Source organism: Maniola hyperantus, chromosome Z, assembly GCF_902806685.2.
Source record: "Maniola hyperantus chromosome Z, iAphHyp1.2, whole genome shotgun sequence".
Taxonomy (NCBI): domain Eukaryota; kingdom Metazoa; phylum Arthropoda; class Insecta; order Lepidoptera; family Nymphalidae; genus Maniola; species Maniola hyperantus.
Window position 1 is genome coordinate 12,775,677 of NC_048564.1, and position 12,598 is coordinate 12,788,274.

At 37.5% G+C, this 12,598-nt stretch overlaps 2 protein-coding genes across 2 annotated transcripts in view; one reads left to right on the forward strand and one right to left on the reverse strand.

The window, feature by feature from the left end:
• The window catches only part of LOC117995403 (calaxin-like), a 53,579-nt gene that overhangs the window by 36,925 nt on the left and 4,056 nt on the right, over positions 1-12,598 (reverse strand). The gene's annotated exons all lie outside the window — the stretch shown is intronic.
• The window catches only part of LOC117995608 (calcitonin gene-related peptide type 1 receptor-like), a 46,456-nt gene that overhangs the window by 29,964 nt on the left and 3,894 nt on the right, over positions 1-12,598 (forward strand). The window contains exons 10-12 of the mRNA XM_034983596.2: positions 7,100-7,206; positions 11,371-11,478; positions 12,322-12,430. Coding sequence (XP_034839487.1) covers positions 7,100-7,206; positions 11,371-11,478; positions 12,322-12,430 — 324 coding nt within the window. The remainder of the gene's footprint in view (positions 1-7,099; positions 7,207-11,370; positions 11,479-12,321; positions 12,431-12,598) is intronic.

Below are 12,598 nucleotides of genomic sequence, written 5' to 3' on the forward strand. Positions count from 1 at the left end.
TCCTGTCACGCTGGCGAATAAGTTTGGAATAGAATAGGATTTCGATGGAGTGCGTGGATTTTTATGAACGGAGTTCAACCATGTAGTCGTGGTTTGGTACAATAGTAAATGGTACAATATTAATTCACCAACAACAGTTCCTAAAACCCATAGAATAGGAGTGCAGTACCCTGCAGCATCAGTATTGAAGAGTTGGAACTTAAAGTTCAATAATGGTATATATGTTTGGCATCTACAATATTATCTCACAATCAACAGTGGCTTAGGAGTGCAATACCCTGCATCATCAGGGTTGAAGAGTTGGGATATCGAGTTGAATTATGAAGTCGTTGCTTGGTACCTAAACCAGAGATAGTTTATTCTAAGCGTACCTTTAATATCAATTCAACATCAACTATTCCTAAAACAGCTGATTGAAATCCAAAAGTACAAAAGCTACCCGTCATTATTATGATGATGGTTGAGAAGTTGGAACTTGAGTTTTAACATGTATGGTTTCTAACAAAAAAGAATGAATGAAATCGGACTACGCGTTAATGAATTACAGCTCAGTATACATTTTAACTTTCAACCCCTCTCCTAAGGGAACCATGCTGAATTTCGGGATAAAAAGTATCCTATATCCTATATCCTCATAGTATGACGTCAAATCGTACCAAGTTTCATTGGAATCCATTCAGTAGTTTCAGCGTGATGCGCGGCCGTGATACAGACAGACAGACAGACAGACAGACAAAAATGAAAAAAAATCCAGTTTTGGGTTCAGTATCGATTATAGAGTGCCCTCGAAAAAAAAATTTCAAAATATCTTCAATGTACAGAATTTCACCTGTTACAGTTTTATTATAAGTAATAAAATAATAATAATAATATTGATTCAGATACAAGTTAGCCCTTGACTGCAATCTCACCTGGTGGTAGGTGACGATACAGTCTTGCTTACGACTATTTCGGATCGGAAATTCTTGGATTCAGGTTAAATGCAGTGCAAAAAGAGAGATCATTAGGATTCCGTACCTCAAAAGGAAAAAGGAACCCTTATAGGATCAGTTTGTTGTCTGTCTGTCTGTCCGTCTTACAAATAAAGTACGCAACGCTTCGTACAAATAGTACTTATTTATTTATTCGTAATCTGTCCGTCTGTCTGTCTGCTAGCTTTTCACAGCTCATCCATTTAACCAATTTTGATGAAATTTGGTACAAAAATAGCTTGCATCCCGGGGAAGGACATAGGCTACTTTTATGATAAATAAGATTTAGTGGATACCGCTATTTTTCTGGAAATAACGTTAGATGCGAAACTTCAATGGGGCTCTCATATAAATAACTTATCGAACAGACAGTTCTGCTGCATATGCGGTAAAAAAGATTCGCCAGTTGACAGACATAGAAACGGCGAGACTAGTATATTTTAGTTACTTTCACAGCATTATGTCATATGGCATATTATTAGAAAAGAAAAGAAAGAAAAGAAAAAACGTTATTTTTAAAGCTGTACCACACATTACCAGTTACCAACTGGTTAGGTTATCCCAGCGCCTCTTATACTTGAGTAATAAAGTCAAAAAACCTCAAGTAGAAGAAGCGCCGGAATAAAGTATGTCATGTGTGGCACAACCCAAAAAAAAGGTCCCTACTCAGCATAAATGCATATTGTCTTGCACAAGTACAAAAACATACAGCGCTGGTTTTCAGTAGAAACCCTGATTCAGATGGCACCACGGAATTATTATGGGGTAATGCTGCTGATATAAATTCTATTTTTGTGCTGCAGAAAAGGGCTGTTCGAGCCATATATAGTATGGGACCACGAGAGTCGCTGAGAACTAAATTTAGAGAAGTTAAAATTATGACAGTGCATAATCAATATATTTTTGAAAATTTATTGTACGTATATAAAAACATAAATAAATTAAAAAAAAAGTGACTGTCATAAGTTTAAAGTGACTGTCATAAGTTCAAAGTTTTCATAAAACGTAAACTAATTAAAAAATCCTATTACATTGTAAAGGATTATTTAAATGATAAGCAAGCTTGGGAATGAGTTGCTCGGCTTTGTGATAGTTCTAATAAGTTTAATTTATGATTTTGTAAAGTGGTGATAATAAAAAGAATACCCAGCTGAGTTAGCTGTGGGCTCTTCTCAGTCTTGGGCACGTTTGGAACCCTCGTAGCGTTTGCGAAATAATTATCACCACTATATTTTACAAATCCAACAACTGACAATCGAAAAGAGTAATTTATTACCTATTTTGAACAAATCATTTGACTTTGACTTTTGATCCCGGAAAATCAAAGTTCCCACGGGATTTTTAAAAAACCTAAATCCACGCGGACGAAGTTGCGGGCATCATCTAGTGCATACTAAATAGTTTTTGATTTATCATGCAAAATGTCAAAAAATACTATTTACCTATTTATTTATTTTTATTTTTCACTAGCTGCCCCGGCGAACTTCGTACCGCCTAACAGTCGATTCTTTTTCAGGAATTTTTAAAAAAAATTCTCTCCGTAAGAACCATATTCGTACTTCAAGGAATATTATAAAAAAAGAATTAACGAAATCGGTTCAGCTGTTCTCGAGATTTGCGATCAGCAACACATTTAGCGATTCATTTTTATATGTACCGAAATTCTAGTTACATAGTAGTAATAAATTAAGTTACATTGTAAATGCTTATCTCTAAACAGAGATTTAGAGATAAACATTTTACTATTGTAGTACGGAAACCTCGGGGCGCGAGTCTGACTCGTACTTGGCCGGTCGGTCTGTCGGTCGGTCGGTCGATTTATTTTAGAATGCATCGTATCGACAGCTGGTGGTAGTAGTTTACATATATCCTACTAATATTATAAACTAGGTGAAGCTATGATAGCCTAGTGGTTAGGACGTCCGCCTTCTAACGGAGGTCGGGGGGTTCGATCCCGGGCACGCACCTCTAACTTTTCGGAGTTATACGCGTTTTAATTAATTAAATATCACTTGCTTTAACGGTAAAGGAAAACATCGTGAGGAAACCTGCATGCCGAGTTATGCCTCCATAATGTTCTCAAAGGTGTGTGAATTCTACCAATCCGCACATGGCCAGCGTGGTAGACTATGGCCAAAACCCTTCTCACTCTGAGAGGAGACCCCTGCTCTGTAGTGAGCCGGCGATGGGTTGATCATGATGATGATGAGGTGATGCCCGCGACTTCGTACGCGTGGAATTAGATTTTTAAAAATCCCGTGGAAACTCTTTGATTTTCCGGGATAAAAAGTAGCCTATGTCACTCTCCAGGTCAACCATACCCATGCAAAAAATCACTTCGATCCGTTGCTCTGTTGCGACGTGATTGAAGGACAAACCAACAAACAAACACACTTTCACATTTATAATAGGTGTAGTGATGTGTGTGTGTGGATGTTTGGATGTTTGGATGTTTGTTACTCAATCACACAAAAACGGCTGAACGGTTTTGGATGAAATTGGGAATGGAGATAGATAAAAATGTTAATTTAGGGTATACCCTAAATTAACACATAGGCTACTTTTTATCCCGGAAAATCAAAGAGTTCCCACGGGATTTTTAAAAACCTAATTCCACGCGGACGAAGTTGCGGGCATCAACTAGTAATAAAATATAATTTGGACTTATCCGAATTCCGAAAGTCAGGGTTGTCAAATCACACTTATATTATAAAGGCGAAATTTTGTATCTGCGTGTGTGTGTGTATAGGTTTGTTACCCTTTCACGCAAAAAGTACAAGACGGATTTGGCTGAAATTTGAAATAGTGATCGCTTTTGAAAGAGTTAGAAAACCACTATATCCTCGCGGACGAAGTCGCGTGTATCATCTAGTTACAAATATAAGTATGTAGGTCATATTGTGTGCTTAGACAATTTAATTATATACTTGAGTTTTCGTGTAACAGAAACAAAAATGGATTGGCGGAAGAGGAAAAAGAAACGGTTTAGACTCGCAAAAGCTTCTCGCAAAAGCAAATCCTTTGCAAAGAGGAGATCTATTAAAATTCATCAGAATCTTTCCAAACCATAATATTATCTTGTGATGATAATGCCATTACTTTTTCGGGGTTATTCCCGTGCGTCACACCCGACGTGAGTAACAATGTGACTCGACGGGAATTTTATTTGACTGAATATGTACTTTTCCGGGATGCTGAATTTGATAATGACATTTATTTTCAAATCCAAAATAGCAGACATGCACTTTTCACAAAAAATAGAAATGGGTGTCGTTTTCAGGGTTTCCAGGATGCTGGTTTTGATAATGACATTAATTTTTTAATCTAAGATGGCGGGCCAGCACTTTTTATAAAAAATAGACGCGAGTGTCGTTTTCAAGGTTCTCCAGGATGGTGAATTTGATGATGACATTTATTTATTTTTAATAAATACTTATATATTATACTTCTATTTTAGTGGATCACGGGATTTTCTTTGGCAAGGAAACGACAAAGCAAAAAATCGAATTGAATTAGATTATGATGCTATCACACCGTACCATTTAGAGCCAGCTTCTGAAAGTTTGACACTGTGTTTGTAAGTTGATATTATTTAGATACTAGCAAATGCCCACGACTTCGTCCGCGTGGGCTACACAAAATTTCGAACCCCTATTTCACCCCCTCCAGAGTTGAATTTTCAAAAATCTCTTCTTAGTGGATGCCTGCGTCATAATAGCTATCTGCATGCCAAATTTCAGCACGATCCGTCCAGTAGTTTGAGCTGTGCGTTGATAGATCAGTCAGTCAGTCAGTCAGTCAGTCAGTCAGTCAGTCAGTCAGTCAGTCCCCTTTTTCTTTTATATATTTAGATTAGGAATTAGGATTAGGATAATATAATTATTATGTTACTAGCTGCCCCGACGAACTTCGCACCGCCTACAGTCGATTCTTTTTCAGGACATTTTTTAAATTTTTCTCTCCATAAGAACCATCCCCGTACTTCAAGGAATATTATCAAAAAGAATTAGCGAAATCGGTGCAGCTGTTCTCGAGATTTGCGATCAGCAACACATTCAACGATTCATTTTTATATAATAATATAGAGATTTACTATTTGTTGTCAGATTTGTCAATGCTGAATTATGTTGTATTTTAGTGACTCAAGACATTCCTTTTAGAAGAAAACAAGGAAAATAAAATGAATGTGCCCAATATAGTACCACTGAAATCCAACATGATGCTGCAACATTCAATTCTGTACTAAATATTGAAAGGTCTACCCATACCATACTTGTAAGTTGTTATGCTATGTTTTTTGCATACATTCTATATAGATAATACTCACAATATATTTATGTTGATTGTATGTTTATTAATTCCAGAAATGAAATGGAGAGCTTCAATAGTTCTGCGTCGAATGATACATCTAATGTGACTGTTGAAACAGAAAATGATACATATTGTGTTTATGTGTGTAGTGGGCTTTTAGAGGGAAATTGAATTGTACCTACTTCCTACTTATAAAAATAAAATTTTCATTTTTGAGATCAAAGTGGAATTTATTTAGACTTTTTTATACACAAGTAGATGGTATATATAGTTTTTAGTCGCTACTAATAGATAAGTGTAGGCAACAAAATTTATTTTCACAGACAAACGAATGTGTAATCATGTGTTCCTAATAGGTAATCCGCCAGCACAGAGAATTCAACTCCTAGAGTACGCATATACAAGGATTTACATGAAAACAAAATCGTAAAATGTTGGCGGGGGACAGGGGAGAATGCTTTGTTGTGATTGGTGGACTGACTAATAAAAACAATGTGCGGAATGAGGGTACCGAACGGGCGTGGGCGATGATTCATTTAAAATTCCGTGGGATCACCACGATTTAGCAATGCAATTCCTTAGGTACAGCATCAGGGTCGAGAAGTGGGTCTTCGAGTTCAATGATAAAGTCTTTACTTGGTAGATATAGGTACCTACCTCTCAATATCAATTTATAACCGACAGTTTCAAAATCCCATAAGTTTTGGTGGTCATGTCCCCTGCAGCATCAGGATTGAGGAGTTGAAATCCACATTTTATATAGGACAATGTTGCAAAGTTTCTTTATCAATTAAAAAAAAATACGCAAATCGGTTCAGAAATCTCGGAGATTTCTGTGTACATAGGTAGAAAAACACAACTCCTTTTTAAAAGTCGGTTAAAAAAGTATCCTTTGTTAATCCTCTACTTGTCTGTAAAAGTCCCGTCAAAATAGGTTCTGCCGTTCCGAAGATTAGCCCGTTCAAACAGACAGACAGACAGACAGTTTTTAAAAACATTTGATTCAGCTGTTATGGTACAGTTCAAATAACAATATTATGAGCTTGCGGTAGTTATTTCGAAATTACAGACAGACACTTCATAGAAGTATGGATTTCTATAATATAATATAAGTACGAGTTGTTTATACACGCTGAGGTAGTAGTTACCTAATAGGTATGTATGTAAGTGAGATTTTATAGTATTCATCAAAAGATAAGTAGGTAATCATTATCATTCAAAAAAAATTTAAAAATATCTATTTCAGTAGGTAAAACAATTTCACATAGTGCGTAGTAATTGGGACCATCCCAGTAACTGTTTTAGTATTGCTACGAGTACTCGTGGCAGGCGACCCCGCTCTTCCATAAAATCTTATACAATAATAATTGAAATAAGTAGTTCCTTCATAAATCATATATTTACAAAAATTCATCGGTGACATCTGTCCAACTATCTGTGTGCCATCATCAATATATCCGGACGCTAGTGTGAGCGCATGCACTCGCTACACTGCTCATCACTGAGTCTATTTCTTTCTATCACAATGTTAGGTGAAATAGCATACAGGTTACCCACGTGGGCCGAGCAGTTCGGACGTGCATCCAGCGTCACCTTAATATATAATCTAATTATTGGGAAAAAAGCCTTTAATTCAGAAAAGCCTATACAAATAAAGAAAGAGAAATTTATTAATGCATCGTAATATTTTCTTGACTGGTCTCCACTATACACACATTTATACCTACCTTCAGGATAAAAATTATACTCTTGTACGAGCATGACATAACGCGGTCCGATTTAGTTCAATGTTATTGACTGAATGTTTATATCAACAGTTTTCCTGGTGAACGTAGTGCGCGTCCTGTTGACCAAGCTGCACCCGGCTCCAAACCAGCACGCCTCCGTAGCTGCGAAAAAAGCTGTGAGAGCTGCTCTGATACTGGTAAGAATATGTTGTAGCAAAAGAGCATTTATGTTCTTACGGGGCATCCTTGAACGGGCAAACTCCTTATAAATTACCTACTTACTTTAATTTGTATAAGAGGTTGTATATCAGCTAACATTATTGCTGGAGATTACGCTGAGTGGGAGGAGCAAATTAAATTTTATTTTATTTCAGGTGAGTAGTGTTTGTTTACCTATTTAACTGTATAGCTAGGAAGATCTTATTTAGGGTGCCTGTGTTGGAAAAATATATATATTTTTCTTTTTTGTTTTAACGTACCAATACGCAATAACGATTAAGACTAGTTTTCATTTTACTATCTAAGATTCTCACTACTAATTTTGTAAGTACATTTTGACAGCACATTGAGTCGCCTTAAAATATGTCGTCTAGGTCTAGAACCATACCATTGACAGATTAATTCAGTCTGCGTAAAAAACCAGTCATCTGTGTCTGGTCTAAAACATTGATTAAAGTTTAATCAATGTTTTAGCCGTTAAAGCCAGTTAAAGCCATTGCTTTTACACAAAACAAGTTAAAAAGTGTTTCTGTAATCTCATATGATTTTGCTTAGCTCAGATATTACATAGATGAATGTGACGCAGTTAAACCCTCATATACGTCATAATGTTCTGGAAGGAATTAATCATACTTATGTTATTTGCCTGTCATTTAGATGGGGCAAGTATAATGAATTAATGTTTTTTAACCCCCAACGAAAAAAGAGGTGTGCCATAAGTGTATATCTTTAAGTTCCAATATGGTGCCTCAACCTGCTTGGAGGCACCATCGTCTGACACACTATAGATATCTGTCAAAACTTGAGGTCCCACCGCTGACCACACCCGTCGTTCCACGCGCACTGACAAAATAATGTCTTTACAACTCAATGCATAAAACAGTAGGTACCTACATTAGATCAATATTCCTCAATATAAATGTTCCCACTAGATATCATCATGAGGTTATTCACAGATGAGTTATTCCCTTATCTGTGGGGTTTTTCAAATGAGGGATCAAAAAATTCTTGAAAAGCTGATTGACGGTTCCTCTGGTGCTGTAATGTTCATGAGCAGCGGTAATCACTTAAATTAGGTGACCCACTTGCTTATTTGATTGCTGATAATCACAATACGTTGATATACGACTTGATCACTCGATCAATTTGTCCAGCAGAATCGCCTGTTGTGGTAAGACCGCATTGAAACTCAATCTTTTGAAGCAGTGGGTTAAATAAAAACCAGCAAGCAGTATAATCGCTCCAATTAATTTATTAATCATTCATCGCAATAATAATCACTGATTTATATTTAATACTATTTACAACACATTAGTTTTTGCTTACACTGATGTATTTATTACTGTTTATTTATATCACTATTAATTTGCATTGATTTACTTGTCACAATTTCTACTTACACTGAATTTACCGATTAACTAATATTTAGAACACAAACTGGCATAGTTTTTGCTGACACCGTGTTACGTACAATAATATCTCTCGAAATGAGCTCTCATGGCTTTTTAAAGCTGTATCCCTACCGAAGGCGTCCGGTAGGTGGGCTGTGATTCGCTGTTTGGCTGCGGTTGGCGGTGATTCGCTGTCAGTGGCGGTAAGTGGCTGTCATTGGCTGTGATAGACCGGCTTGGCAGTGATTAGCCGGCCTCACATAGGTTGGCTCGGGTTGGCTCGGATTGGCTCGGGTTGGCTAAAGTGTGTGGCGTAACATTAAAATGATCGCCTCAGTCTATGCATGTATCAAAAATTTGCTAGTGTAGAATATCGAGTGGTATTATGATTAGGATCTCTATTATAACTTCTAACCAAATCCAAACGTTTAAGATTGGTATTTGAAATCAACGCAATATAACTTTGTCGAAGGCAGCCAAACAAATCATTAAAAGGATTCCGGTCCTACCTTTGATATCAGCTCTTACTTCTTTCAATCGAATCAAAAACTTAATTGGTTTGAAAATTAAACCTGGAACCCTCTAGTTTCTCATCAAAATACCCAATTTTGTATTCGTATTATATCACTGTTTTCCAAAGTAAAGTTGCTAAGTTGTAGTTTATTATGATTATCATGATCAACCCATCGCCGGCTCACTACAGCGCACGAGTCTTCTTTTTGATTGACTTCATATGGTAGACTTCACACACCTTCGAGAACATTATGGAGAACTCTCAGGCATGCAGGTTTCCTCACGATGTTTTCCTTCACCGTTAGACTGGAGGCACACAGTGCGTTGCGGCGCCGCACCGCAAAGATTTCACCGTATCAGCGGGCATACGAGCGGTGCGGCGCCGCAACGTTGTTATGTCGCAGCGGCGCCGTATAGAAGTCGAGCGTGTCTCTTTCCTTGTGAGCTGACAACTGAGCGGTGCCGCTCTGACGTCGCAACGCGTTCACCCCTCGCCGCCTCGTCTCGGTGGTTGCAAGTACGGTGCGGCGCCGGAGCGCATCGTGTGACATGCCACAGATATTTCTATGTAAGACGACGCAGCGACACCGCTCCAGCGCCGCACCGCCGCCGCAACGCATCGTGTGCCCCCGCTCTTAAAGCAAGTGATATTAAATTAATTAAAGCGGCGAATGTCCTAAGTCCTAACCACTTAGGCTATCACAACTTAGCTGTTGTCGTTCGCATAAGCCGAAATGTGATTTCGTAAATTCTGTGAAGGATAGATACATTTTAGGTAATGTTGTATAGCGTATTTGCAAATAACATTTATTATGGTACTTTGTGTCTTCTTCGTATATTTTATGAACCCCTTAGAAGCCTTTAGTTCATAAAATTATACGTCTGGATAAAATAAACAACTCCACGTGGAGTAGGCTTTATTTCATTATTTGTGAGCTGAAAGGATACTTGGACACAGTGAACCTTGGGAGCGCTTATATAAGTAGATGTGGCGCGGACACATGCCACATAAATATTTCAAGCATAGCCTAATTCATACACCGGGGACTTGATTTGGATATAATCGAAAGCGTATGAAAAAATTAATACGAATAAGTTTTGTATTAAGTTTGACTAGTTACAACAGTGATAGGGACGTCCTATTCGGGAGGTTGGTAACATTTTTAGGATATCTTGAGGTTTTGCGTAATGATTCTTTGGAGCCCTTAATTTCAATGTCCGGGTATTTATTTTTGTAACTATCCAGTGTAAATGCCTAGAGTATTTTTTATGAAACTTTAACTTTTCGTATAACTAGGACACTTGTCTATTATACTAAGATTACAATATAAATATTTACAGTAATTTTTTAAATCCTGTTATTTTGATTCCTCTGACGTCTCCGTTCTACATTTTCTTGTATAAATGTAACAATATCTAATTCGTTTACTATTAGATTAATGTCGTAGGCAATTATATAGAAAGAATATATTAAGTTGGTTGCTTCACAGTAAATGTGATCGATTTTTGTCTTCGTTAGTTTTTATATCATTTCAAAAATATGAGTTTTCCGGCACAAAACTGTGATTACTATGGCGCGTACTTTATTTGAGGTCAAAGCTCCCCATGCAGGTGGTAACTGGTCTTCCATAAACTAGCTAGGAGGCACAGGAGTGGCTGGTTAGCGCTGGTTAAGATTTTACGAAGGTAAATGTGTGATCACTCTGGCCCTGGTTTGATATGTAGCTAGTTAGCTGTTTTATGGTCAGCGAACTTTAAGTATGTAGTATAGAAAAAGTAAAAATCGATGATTTTTCAAAAAAAGTCTGATTTTGCTGTCACTGATTCCTTGACTTCCACACACCACGGTCTTGCACCGCCTGGATCCAGCGGCTCCCTGCGACTCGTCTGATGTCGTCCGTCCACCTAGTGGGGGTCTTCCAACGCTGCGTCTTCCAATGCGAAGTCGCCATTCTAGCACCTTGGGACCCCAACGTCTATTAGTTGTACGAACTATGTGCCCTGCCCATTGCCACTTCAGCTTCGCAACCCGTTGGTTACTCTAGTTTTCCTACGGATCTCCTCATTTCAGATTTGATCACGTAGAGAAACTCCAAGCATAGCTCTCTCCATCGCCCGCTGAGTGACTCTGAGCTTTCTTCCGAGACCCATAGTTAGCGACCATGTTTCGGATCCATATGTCATCACTGGCAACACGCAATTCCGAGCCTTATTTAGGTGATTTTGTTTCTGTTATAGATACCCTTATTTGGACTTCACTTCATTCTGATACCGTTCCGGCCCTCTACAAACTCACCAGGCGAAAGATTTTACCAAGTTTTTTCGGCGCTGCTCACAAGTTTACAGGTATTTTCACAGAAAAGGCACATTCTTAAACAACAATGACAACACATTCAAATAATACTCAAAAATAATGGTAAAATTTTGGAGTCTCCTCGTTGTCCACCTACCCGTTATAATATAGGCTACTAGATGATGCCCGCGATTTCGTCTGCGTGGATGTAGGTTTTTTAAATCCCTTGGGAACTCTTTGATTTTCCGGGAGAAAAAATAGCCTATGTCCTTCCCCGGGATGTAAGCTAACTCTGTACCAAACATCAAAATCGGTTAAACTGTTGGGCCGTGAAAAACTAGCAGACAGACAGACAGACACACTTTCGCAGTTATAATATTAGTATGGAAGTATGGAGGGACCACGATAATCTGGAAACAATATTTGAGCGGACTTTATTTGTTACAAATTGGTGATTTCAGTTTCGGAACAATGATATGCAAATTGGGTATTTGCCTACTTTTGAATTTGATAAATATTATTACTTTATTATAAACTAGGATAAAAATAATGACGTACACTGAAAATATTAAAATCCAACAAAGATTTACAAAGTTAGAGGCATTTTAATTTTGGAGTGGAAGGGTCTTCTATCCCTTTCTCGCAAAACGAAAATTTGTATGAAACTGCACGAAGCTACTATGGCATTAGTAGGTGTGACGTCAAACTGCTGTATCGCTATCTCTGTCTAATCAGAAATATTTAAATGCTTATAACTTTTTTGTTATTTGATCGATTTAATTAGTTTTTTTTTTCAGTTTACGTCATTATTTTTATTCTAGTTTATAATAAAGTAGGTAATAAAAAAAATTGAGTCAAATACCCAATTGTACTTGATTGGGTTTTTTTATGTGCAGGGAGCTTGTGTAGCAGTGTTGTTTTGCTTCACTAACCACGACGTGATCACCGCTACAAAGATGCATCTCGCGAGATACATGGACCAAAATGACGGCATTCCGATGACTGGTAAAATGTTTGTTTTACTTCCACTTCCTTCTCTTTTAACTTTTTCTAAAGGGATTAGATAGGGATAGGATTGGCACCGGCTGTGCCAAATATTTAGAACTCCCTTTATATGCTACTAATCTCTAAGCATAAGAACGAAATGGTTGTTCTTATGCTCTATACAATAAT